The 13,371-nt window shown below is 36.9% G+C and overlaps 1 protein-coding gene across 1 annotated transcript in view; it reads left to right on the top strand.

The window, feature by feature from the left end:
* Positions 1-13,371, top strand: part of itprid2 (ITPR interacting domain containing 2) — a 59,157-nt gene that overhangs the window by 23,031 nt on the left and 22,755 nt on the right. Inside the window, exons 7-8 of the mRNA XM_062061912.1 lie at positions 10,235-10,274; positions 10,349-10,444. Of these exons, the coding sequence (XP_061917896.1) occupies positions 10,235-10,274; positions 10,349-10,444 (136 nt within the window). The remainder of the gene's footprint in view (positions 1-10,234; positions 10,275-10,348; positions 10,445-13,371) is intronic.

Below are 13,371 nucleotides of genomic sequence, written 5' to 3' on the forward strand. Positions count from 1 at the left end.
TGTGCTTATTATATTATACACTTTATACATGTATTATACACTAGGCCTACTCAGTGGCCTAGTGGTTAGAGTGTCAGCCCTGAGATCGGTAGGTTGTGAGTTCAAACCCCGGCTGAGTCATACCAAAGACTATAAAAATGGGACTCATTACCTCCCTGCTTGGCACTCAGCATCAAGGGTTGGAATTGGGGGTTAAATCACCAAAAATTATTCCCGGGCGCGGCCACCGCTGCTGCCCACTGCTCCCCTCACCTTCCAGGGGGTGAACAAGGGGATGGGTCAAATGCAGAGGACAAATTTCACCACACCTAGTGTGTGTGTGACAATCATTGGTACTTTAACTTTAACTTATGTAGCGGTCTGCGTTGTGTTTGATCGTCGTCCTGCTCTCGGCTGCTCCAGACAGGGACGCCGGCATGAGAGGCGAGTGTGCTAACCACTAGGCTAAAAGCCCCAGCTGCTAAACCAGCAGCCAGCACATTCTTTGAAGTTGTCAGGTAGTGAGGTTTACTAACTGGTGCAGCCACACTGGCTGGCCACCGTTACATATATATATGCTTATTGTTGCTTGAGGGTTTTTTTAGGTCTCAAACTGAGCACCCCGCCATCGGAGCATTGTTTTGGAGTTAGTTCCTTTTCTTGTTCGTGGACGAGCAGGAAGGGGCTAGGAATATGTTTGCTTTAAAATTTCATTTGAAGCGCCCCGTTCATTAATTGACATTCAAACTCATTTTAGCTCGGGGGCCACATGGAGGAAAATCTATTGGTAAAGTCATGGCATGATAACTTAGATAAAGACAACTTCAGATTGTTTTCTTTGCTTAAACAAACTTACGAGGTGTCTGTTACTACATTATATATATATATATATACTTGCAGTGTGTATATTGTACATATTACATTTTGTTATGAAGTTGTCTGTTACTACATTATATACATCTATATAAAACGTTGATGAACGATGATTCCTATTAGCCGCATCTTTCAAGCGTTTTTAATCATCTTTAAAATCCTAATAAAAAAAAGATGTGTGTTCTTGTCTCTCATAATGATTGTGAACAATAGTGCAGTAAGCTCATCGCGCAGGCCAAATAAAACCGGTTCGAGGGCCCGATCTGGCCTGCGGGCTGTATGTTTGACACTTCTGTTCGACGTGCTCTTTCTTATGCAAAGCGGGTGGCCACCACGGATGGCGGGGCCCTGCGCACAGTGAGTGATCCGCGAAGGCTTTGGCTTTGTTTTTGGAAGTCCTTCCAGAGTTTGTTCTGTCGAAGCTGGCCCATGTGGACAGTGATGAAGAGCAGGAAGATGAGCACAAATGTTGACTCAGCATCAAGTTGTTCCGCCCACCGCGTGCACGATGACTCATCTTCTGTCTTTTACGCGACGCGGCATAGAAGTCAACTCCCTCTTGACAGAATCGCTCACCCGCCTAAGGTCGTCTTGTTTTGGACTTTGTCACTGCGCACATGTGCTGATGACTTTTACACTTCAATGAGTGTACTGTGTACACCAGATCTGGGCAAATTATGGCCCTTTAAGATTTTCAATTCGGCCCGCCGGACGTTTCCAAATAGTTATTTAAACCTTTAACATCGAAACTGTAGACGCCATTATGATGTGCAGTGCTGTTTTCAAATGACCGTAAGTCTTAAACAATACAAAAGTATTTCAATGGTTAGAATCTCTGCTTTTGAGTGACATACGAGTCATTACGGTAATTGGGTCACAGCAGCTCAGATAAGTCACCAAGCAGTGTAGGCGGGGTTTGTTTCGAGCACAGCCAACCTAAAACACGGGTGTCAGGGACAGAACTTTTTTTACAACAATGTTCTGCAAAAAAGTGATATTATTTAAGATAGTCTGTGTTTTTTTTACCCTTTGTGTTCCTCTGTTGCCGTGTTTGTTGCATTTTTGTTAAGTTTTGCTTAATTGTAAAATATGTTGATGGAGGAGGTGGCCTGAATAGTAAAGAGGAGCGACGTTCAGATGTTGTTAATATTCAGTGTTTTATTGTTCATAGTTAATATTTTAAATTCCACATTCTTTATTGTAATGTACAAAACCCAAAACCAGTGAAGTTGGCATGTTGTGTAAATGGTAAATAAAAGCAGAATACAATGATTTGCAAATCCTTTTCAACTTATATTAAATTGAATAGACTGCAAAGACAAGATATTTAATGTTTGAACTGAGAAACTTTTTCAAATAATCATTAACCTAGAATTTAATGGCAGCAACACATTGCAAAAAAGTTGGCACGAGGGAATTTTTCCCACTGTGTTACATGGCCTTTCCTTTTAACAACACTCAGTAAACCTTTGGGAACTGAGGAGACCAATTTTTGAAGCTTTTCAGGTGGAATTATTTCCCATTCTTGCTTGATGTACAGCTTAAGTTGTTTAACAGTCCGGAGTCTCCGTTGTCATATTTTAGGGTTCATATTGCACTACAGGCAGGCCAGTCTAGTACCCACACTCTTTTACTATGAAGCCACGCTGTTGTAACACGTGGCGTGGCATTGTCTTGCTAAAATAATAAGCAGGGGCGTCCATGATGACGTTGCTTGGATGGCAACATATATTGCGCTAAAACCTGAATGTACCTTTCAGCATTAATGGTGCCTTCACAGATGTGTAAGTTACCCATGCCTTGGGCACTGATACACCCCCATACATCACAGACGCTGACTTTTGAACTTTGCGCCTATAACAATCCGGGTGGTTCTTTTCCTCTTTGTTCCGGAGGACATGACGTCCACAGTTTATAAATGGCTTTCGCTTTGCATAGTAGAGTTTTACCTTGCACTTACAGATGTAGTGACCAACTGTAGTTACTGACAGTGGTTTTCTGAAGTGTTCCTGAGCCCTTGCTGTGATATCCTTACACACTGATGTGGCTTTTTGATGCAGTACCACCTGAGGGATCGAAGGTCACAAGCATTCAATGTTGGTTTTCGGCCTGGTCGTGATTTCTCCAGATTCTCTGAATCTTGGACCGTAGATGGTAAAATGCCCACATTCCTTGCAATAGCTGGCTGAGAAATGTTGTTCTTAAACAATTTGCTCAGGCATTTGTTCACAATGTGGTGACCCTCGCCCCATCCTTGTTTGTGAATGACTGAGCATTTCATGGAAGCTGCTTTTATACCCAATCATGGCACCCACCTGTTCCCAATTAGCCTGTTCACCTGTAGAATGTTCCAAATAAGAGTTTGATGATCATCCCTCAACTTTCTCAGTCTTTTTTGCCACTTATGCCAGCTTTTTTTTTAAATATGTTGCAGGCATCAAATTCCAAATGAGCTAATATTTGCAAAAAGTAACAAAATGTACAAGTTCGAACGTTAAGTATCTTGTCTTTGCAGTCCATTCAATTGAATATAGGTTCAAAAGGATTTGCAAATCATTGTATTTAGTTTTTATTTACCATTTACACAACGTGCCAATTTTACTGGTTGTGGGTTTTGTACATTCTGGGTATCTGATTCAGTAAAAAATGTAAACTTCCATTCCGATTTTTGAGGTTGTCTGTGATAACAATTTTAGCATTTTATCAGACATTATTGTGAATTTTTGTATTAGTGTTCCTCAAAAAAGGGACCTGAGCGCACATATTGTACAGCATATTTATACAGGTATATACATACATTTAGTTGTATTTTATACACACTGGCCCCGAGGCACATTTTTTTCTTTCAATGTGGCCCCCAAGTCAAAATAATTGCCCAGGTCTGGTGTACACTGTGTACTAGTTCACGAGTGAGGGAAAGTTGCAGTGTCATGCTTTCCAAAATCCACTACTCTCACCACATCGCGCTGCACTTTTTGGGGAATTTTGCCTATCGTTCACAATCATTATGAGATACATGACGATAGATGTTTGGGGTTTTTTTCATTTTAAATATGAAATAAATGCGATCAAATGTTTGCTTAAAATGGAGCCTAAAGGGGCTGTTCAATTCCGCCTATAAAGCCCTTAAAAAAAAACATCCAAACACCTCCATTAGGGTTTTTTTTTATACATGATGTAAGTATATATGTAATGTAGTAACATTCATTATAACATGTAATATATACATAATGTAAGTATATATGTAATGTAGTAACATTCATAATACCATGTAATATATACATGATGTAAGTATATATGTAATGTAGTAACATTCATTACAACATGTAATATATACATGATGTAAGTATATATGTAATGTAGTAACATTCATTATAACATGTAATATATACATAATGTAAGTATATATGTAATGTAGTAACATTCATAATACCATGTAATATATACATGATGTAAGTATATATGTAATGTAGTAACATTCATTACAACATGCTGTACACCACAAAGAAATAAAGGCAAAGGACAGACTAAAAAATAAAATTTAAAACAGAAGTAAAATACACATTAAAAAAAGCAAATACAAAATTACCCTAAGAACAATTTTGTTAGATAAAAAGCAGTTAAAAAAGTTGGTTGTTTTTAAAGGGCTTTATAAATAAAGTTGGTATGGTATGGTATGGTATGTAATATATACATGATGTAAGTATATATGTAATGTAGTAACATTCATTATAACATGTAATATATACATAATGTAAGTATATATGTAATGTAGTAACATTCATTATAACATGTAATATATACATGATGTAAGTATATATGTAATGTAGTAATATTCATAATAACATGTAATATATACATGATGTAAGTATATATGTAATGTAGTAACATTCATAATACCATGTAATATATACATGATGTAAGTATATATGTAATGTAGTAACATTCATTACAACATGTAATATATACATGATGTAAGTATATATGTAATGTAGTAACATTCATTATAACATGTAATATATACATAATGTAAGTATATATGTAATGTAGTAACATTCATAATACCATGTAATATATACATGATGTAAGTATATATGTAATGTAGTAACATTCATTATAACATGTAATATATACATGATGTAAGTATATATGTAATGTAGTAATATTCATAATAACATGTAATATATACATGATGTAAGTATATATGTAATGTAGTAATATTCATAATAACATGTAATATATACACTACCGTTCAAAAGTTTGGGGTCACATTGAAATGTCCTTATTTTTGAAGGAAAAGCACTGTACTTTTCAATGAAGATAACTTTAAACTAGTCTTAACTTTAAAGAAATACACTCTATACATTGCTAATGTGGTAAATGACTATTCTAGCTGCAAATGTCTGGTTTTTGGTGCAATATCTACATAGGTGTATAGAGGCCCATTTCCAGAAACTATCACTCCAGAGTTCTAATGGTACAATGTGTTTGCTCATTGGCTCAGAAGGCTAATTGATGATTAGAAAACCCTTGTGCAATCATGTTCACACATCTGAAAACAGTTTAGCTCGTTACAGAAGCTACAAAACTGACCTTCCTTTGAGCAGATTGAGTTTCTGGAGCATCACATTTGTGGGGTCAATTAAACACTCAAAATGGCCAGAAAAAGAGAACTTTCATCTGAAACTCGACAGTCTATTCTTCTTCTTAGAAATGAAGGTTATTCCACAAAATTGTTTGGGTGACCCCAAACTTTTGAACGGTAGTGTACATGATGTAAGTATATATGTAAAGTATTGAGGAGCACATTTTTAATAGTCATATTTACATAAACATACGCGGCGCAATAATTTCAAAACGAATCATGATCTTCACTTTAAAAAAAACAAACATCAATGATTATTACTCACTGCAGACTTCAGGAGAGCCAACAAACATAATAAAACATCACTTAATGCAGTGAGCCCCAACCACCGGGCCCGGTATCGTTCCGCTTGTTACCGGGCCGCACAAGAAATTAAAAAAATATATATATTTTTTTTTTTTATGAAATCAACATAAAAATCACAATATATACATTATATATCAATATAGATCAATACAGTCTGCAGGGATACAGTCCGTAAGCACACATGATTGTATTTATTTATGCAACAAAAATTTTTTTTTTTTTTTTTTTTTTAAATACACAACAAACCCCCCCCCCCCCCCCCCCCCCATTTGTCCCACTGGTCCATGGGACAAATATTCAAGCGTTGACCGGTCCGCAGCTACAAAAAGGTTGGGGACCACTGACTTAATGTACAGTACAATGTCTGCTGTCATCAGGATGCCGACTGGTGGAATCTTGTTATTCCCGATTAGATGAAGAATGACTCATAGTCCTCGTGAAAAAAAGGGGGTGGAACCAAGTGTCTTTTCGTGTCGTTCATGCCCCTAAATTGGCTGTCAAAGTTGACAAGCTTGTCGGAATGCATCTTCATCCTTCTACTGCCCAGTTATTTGGTTAGAAAAACAATGCATGTAGCATTCAACACCACAAATTTAAAGGCCTGCTGAAACGACATTTTTTTATTCAAACGGGGATAGCAGATCCATTCTATGTGTCATACTTGATCATTTCGCGATATTGCCATATTTTTGCTGAAAGGATTTAGTAGAGAACATCGACGATAAAGTTAGTGACGTCACAAGTTGAAAGGCTCCTCACATTTCCCCATTGTTTACACCAGCAGCGAGAGCGATTCGGTCCGAGAAAGCGACGATTACCCCATTAATTTGAGCGAGGATGAAAGATTCGTGGGTGAGGAACGTGAGAGTGAAGGACTAGAGTGCAGTGCAGGACGCATCTTTTTTCGCTCTGACCGTAACTTAGGTACAAGCTGGCTCATTGGATTCCACACTCTCTCCTTTTTCTATTGTGGATCACGGATTTGTATTTCAAACCACCTCGGATACTATATCCTCTTGAAAATGAGAGTCGAGAACGCGAAATGGACATTCACAGTGACTTTTATCTCCACGACAATACATCGGCGAAGCACTTTAGCTACGGAGCTAACGTGATAGCATCGTTCTTAAATGCAGATAGAAACCTAAGAAATAAACCCTGACTGGAAGGACAGACAGAAAATCAACAATACTATTAAACCATGAACCTGTAAATACACGGTTAATACTTTCCAGCTTGGCGAAGCTTAACAATGCTGTTGCTAACAACACCATTGAAGCTAACTTAGCAACGGGACCTCACAGAGCTATGATAAAAACATTAGCGCTCCACCTACGCCAGCCAGCCCTCATCTGCTCATCAACACCCGTGCTCACCTGCGTTCCAGCTATCGACGGAAGGACGAAGGACTTCACCCGATCATCCGTGCAGTCGGCGGCTAGCGTCGGATAGCGCGTCTGCTATCCAAGTCAAAGTCCTCCTGGTTGTGTTGCTACAGCCAGCCGCTAATACACCGATCCCACCTACAACTTTTTTCTTTGCAGTCTTCATTGTTCATTAAACAAATTGCAAAAGATTCACCAACACAGATGTCCAGATTACTGTGGAATTTTGAGATGAAAACAGAGCTTTTTTGTATTGGATTCAATGGTGTCCGAATACTTTCGTTTAACTATTGACGTCACGCGCATACGTCATCATACATAGATGTTTTCAACCAGAAGTTTAGCGGGAAATTTAAAATTGCACTTTATAAGTTAACCCGGCCGTATTGGCATGTGTTGCAATGTTAAGATTTCATCATTGATATATAAACTATCAGACTGCGTGGTCTGTAGTAGTGGGTTTCAGTAGGCTTTTAATACATCATCTGATTTGCGACAATACTAGCAAAGTCTACACCTAATAATATAAGCTTCATAAAAACTATTGTTTACTTTAGTTACTTGCTGAAAAAACATTTTCAGTTCTATAATCTATTGTCAAAGCAATCACATTATAAACATTCCAATGATACTGCAAACTTGTGTTCTTGGTGATCTGCAATTTAGTAACGTGTCATAAAAGAGTCAAAATGCATTTCTTTCAATATGCATCATAACAAAAACAGTAATATTAAAAAAAATGGATAGATGTTGATAGTCCATTTCATACTGACTGGTATACACACATAATACATACTGACTGGTACACACACACACATAATACATACTGACTGGTACACACACACACATAATACATACTGACTGGTATACACACATATAATACATACTGACTGGTATACACACATAATACATACTGACTGGTACACACACATAATAAATACTGACAGGTATTAACACATAATACATGCTGACTGGTATACACACATAATAAATACTGACTGCTGTACACACATAATAAATACTCACAAATAATAAATACTCACACATAATAAATACTGACTGGTATACAAGTTATGGAGATGATATCGGTAGAAAAAAACGCATTTAGTTGAGATAATAATGAGTCATATCTTGGAATATGCGATCCATTATTTAAATTAGTTTTAACTATTAAATGAACCTAAAATATGACTTATTTTATCCTTGTGGTAAATATTGGACACAGTGTTGTCAGACTTATGAGATGCGATGCCAGTGTAAGCCACTGTGACACTATTGTTCATTTTTTAAATGTTTTTATTTTATTTTTTAGAAATGGCTGTGATGATGATGTAAATGAGGAATTTTTAATCACTGTTATATTGGAATTTTTATTAATATTGATACTGTAGTTGATATTATTCATTTTTGTTTGACTACTTTTGGATTGTTTTGTGTATCCTCTCAATTGTTCTGTTCATTGCTTTTCTGAATGTTGCTGGGCCGGTTTTGGAATTGTATTATTATTGTATTTATGTGTGTTATTTTGTTGGACTGATTAATTTAAAAAAATAATTTTTTAAATATCTGATCGGGGTCTCGAAATTGGATCGGGGGCCAAATATGTTGATCGGGACATCCCTAATTTGGAGCGCAACATCCGGGTACTGACTCTACATTGTTACGTATTTCTCCGTGTGAACGCACTTACCCGCTCAAAAGACCAAGGGTGAAAGTCAATGAAACGCAGCGTTTGTGTGGAAGCTCTTGGTGCGACTCAGTGGAAGTGGATGAGTTCATAGTTGTGGTCACAGATGCGTGCTAAGGCTTTGTGTGTGTCAAGTCCAGAGTTGTTGAAATGAAAACAAAGGTGAGCGTGAAGGTGCCTGCACAAAGGCGGCAGATGACTTTACAAATAATAGACACGTAAGGGGCTCAGTCTACTTCCTGACACACGCGGGATGCTAACATGATGCCTCAAAGGATTACCGCGGTCATAATGCATGAATAGGATGGAAAGTCAATTAGTGAAGTTGAGATTTGGACCAGGTGCTTTAGCATAAGAGGTATTGTGTGTGTGTGTGTGTGTGTGTGTGTGTGTGTGTGTGTGTGTGTGTGTGTGTGTGTGTGTGTGTGTGTGTGTGTGTGTGTGTGTGTGTGTGTGTGTGTGTGTGTGTGTGTGTGTGTGTGTGTGTGTGTGTGTGTGTGTGTGTGTTAATTGGCCTTCGCAAGAGAACACGCTGCATTCAAGGAGAAAAGAAGGATTTCGGCTGAGTGAGACGAGCCTCGACAGGCTGGAAAAGAAAACTCAAGACATTCTGCATCTTTTAAGACGGAGCCTTTTATCCTTTCTATACATCAGGAAAAAAGATTATGCCCGACCCACTAATTAAGACGTAGTGGTCTAATGATTATAAATATATATATCGGTATTTCATGGATGTCAACCGATATACTTGCTCATACTTCCCAGCTACACCTGTTGATTATTTCAAGCAGTGCTGCCACCTAGCTGAAGGCCTAAGTATTGTTCAAGAATGAAAAAAGACACTAATACTTGAAGACCCTTTCCTCTGACACCTCACGCCCTCCCAACACCTTATCATGCCCGCCCCACTATATAAGAAGTACTGGTCTAATGATTATAAACAAATGTCAATGTTGGTGTGTAAATACAAAAGCGTACCTTTTTATGAATTCAAGAACCGGGTCAAAGTCTACGGACTACTTGTCCTCCTTATAGGTTGTCACTTATTAAAAAAAATGACAACCTGAAGATCTCTTGTGATCTCACCGATTTTGGAATGAGATTAATAATCTGTCCAGGAAATGAACGCGTTGTTTACCACACCATGACGGTGAAAGGTATTGTTTTGGTTTCCAATCAGTTACCAAGCAGGATTTAAAAATACTCACTTTCAGTAACATAGGGACATATTTTGTCCTTTAGAAGAGAATTCTCTTTTCAAGGTACTCTTACTGTTTGGACTCGTTTCCCGCTACTTTTGCAGTACAGTGCGCACTTACACGCTTCCTGTAACGTCCGTGTTGACCTGTGTCTCCGCAGCCGACCATCTTCAATCCGGCAACAAGAAGACTGGATCCTGGTGAGTCTGCTTCTTCTCAATGCCATAAAACCAGCCTCTCGCTCGCTCATATGCCACCACACTCCTCCCTTCAGCGCTGGTCTCGCCGCCAACCAGAAGAGGAGTCAGTTCAAAGAAAAAGGAAGAAGTATGAACTCCACTGGGTCCGGGAAGAGCAGCACCGTGTCTAGGTGGGTACTCGTTTGGCGCTGATTCTGGTCTGTCAGTTTGTCAAAGTGCTGCCACCTGCTGGTGTGGAGTTGATGTTCGCTGTGGTTTTGGTGCTGTGTTCAAGTGCAGCCTTTTGGACTGGGATTTCTCTGTGTTGTATGTTTACCTTAAGAATATAATATGAATTTGGGACATTTTCAAGCATATTAGCTAAGTTAATTACATATGTCAATACTATAGTAGTATAATTAATGACACATGTCAATAGTATAATTAATGACACATGTCAATACTACAATAGTATAATTAATGACACATGTCAATATTGCAGTAGTATAGTTAATGACATTTAAATACTACAGTAGTATTGGCTACTAGGTGAGCGCAAACCTATCAGTTTAGTATTGTGGCCACTGATTGGCTCAGCCTCAGGCAGTATTACTATATTGAGTAAAACCAGTGTCAAGGTGACTGTAGGCCTTTTTTCTTTTGGTTCCTAGAACCTTTAATTCCAGGAACCATGTGTTCCTGTGGAAGTGTGTGGTTTGTGTTTACACCACATTTCACAGGTCAGGTAGTTAATACAAATCTGGCTGATGACGTATGGAGCAGTGGTTTACGATATTTCTACACTGATATCATGTAAATAAACAGACAATTTTAGGTCACAGTTATTTTACTAAAAAGTAAGTAGATGAAATACAAAGCAATGATATACAAAATGATATGGTTTAAAAAATAAAGTGTACCGAATTGTTCATAAAAAGTCAGACTTTTGTCCGCAATGTCTAACAGTCAGAAAGACAGTAAATGATGAATTCATGAGGGTCAGGTGATTCCTTTTGGTCCATTTCAGCTGTAAATAACAATGTATAAATAGTAAATGTCAGTGTTTATCTGTAAATAACAATATATAAATAATACATGTCAGTTTTTATCTGTAAATAACAATTTATAAATAATAAATGTCAGTGATTATCTGTAAATAACGATAAATAAATAATGTCAGTGTTTATCTGTAAATAACAATATATAAATGACAAATGTTTTTGTGTTTATCTGTAAATAACAATATATAAATGACAAATGTTTTTGTGCTTATCTGTAAATAATAATAAATAATTAATAAATGTCAATGACAATACATACACATCTGCTTTAGCGTTAGCTTGTTAGCATTAGCATTCTGTTCACTCTGGTTGAGGCTAACAACTACACAAATGGAGTAACACTGACTACTTTTACAACATGTAATAAAGTAAATACCGTATTTTTCGGACTATAAGTCGCAGTTTTTTTCATAGTTTGGCCGGGGGTGCGGCTTATACTCAGGAGCGACTTATGTGTGAAATTATTAACACATTACTGTAAAATATCAAATATTATCTTTTAGCTAATTCACGTAATAGACTAGACGTATAAGATTACATGGGATTTAGCGATTAAGAGTGACAGATTGTTTGGTAAAGGTATAGCATGTTCTATATGTTATAGTTATTTGAATGACTCTTACCATAATATGTTACGTTAACAAATCAGGCACGTTCTCAATTGGTTATTTATGCGTCATATAACGTACACTTATTCCGGTTGGGTTGCTATCAGCATACTTCAGTCATCAACAATTATATCATCTGAGAAATGGACATTGTAACAGTGTAGGTCTCACTTCGTAGGATATGTACAGCGAGCGGTGAACATAGTGAGCTCACAAAGCATAAGAACAAGTATATACATTTGATTATTTACAATCCGGGGAGGTGGGATTTGGTGGGGGGATGGGGTTTGGCTAGGGTTGTAGCTGCCTGGAGGTGCTCTTTTAGTGCGGTTTTGAAGGAGGATAGAGATGCACTTTCTTTTACACTACTGTATTTTAATGTTGTTATGGTGGTACTTAATGAATACTTAGGTCTACTACACTACTGTATTTTAATGTTGTCATTATGGTGGTACTTAATGAATACTTAGGTCTACTACACTACTGTATTTTAATGTTGTCATTATGGTGGTACTTAATGAATACTTAGGTCTACTACACTACTGTATTTTAATGGCATTATGGTGGTACTTAATGAATACTTAGGTCTACTTCACTACTGTATTTTAATGTTGTCATTATGGTGGTACTTAATGAATACTTAGGTCTACTACACCACTGTATTTTAATGTCGTTATGGTGGTACTTAATGAATACTTAGGTCTACTACACAACTGTATTTTAATGTTGTCATTATGGTGGTACTTAATGAATACTTAGATCTACTACACAACTGTATTTTAATGTTGTCATTATGGTGGTACTTAATGAATACTTAAGTCTACTACACTACTGTATTTAATGTTGTCATTATGGTGGTACTTAATGAATACTTAGGTCTACTACACTACTGTATTTTAATGTCATTATGGTGGTACTTAATGAATACTTAGGTCTACTACACTACTGTATTTTAATGTTGTCATTATGGTGGTACTTAATGAATACTTAAGTCTACTACACTACTGTATTTAATGTTGTCATTATGGTGGTACTTAATGAATACTTAGGTCTACTACACTACTGTATTTTAATGTCATTATGGTGGTACTTAATGAATACTTAGGTCTACTACACTACTGTATTTAATGTTGTCATTATGGTGGTACTTAATGAATACTTAGTCTACTACACTACTGTATTTATGTTGTCATTATGGTGGTACTTAATGAATACTTAGGTCTACTACACTACTGTATTTGATTGTCATTATGGTGGTACTTAATGAATACTTAGGTCTACTACACTACTGTATTTTGATGTCATTATGGTGGTACTTAATGAATACTTAGGTCTACTACACTACTGTATTTTAATGTCATTATGGTGGTACTTAATGAATACTTAGGTCTACTACACTACTGTATTTTAATGTTGTCATTATCATTATTTTTTTAATCCAAATGAGCC

The sequence above is a fragment of the Entelurus aequoreus genome, linkage group LG10 (genome assembly GCF_033978785.1).
Source record: "Entelurus aequoreus isolate RoL-2023_Sb linkage group LG10, RoL_Eaeq_v1.1, whole genome shotgun sequence".
In the NCBI taxonomy this organism is placed as follows: domain Eukaryota; kingdom Metazoa; phylum Chordata; class Actinopteri; order Syngnathiformes; family Syngnathidae; genus Entelurus; species Entelurus aequoreus.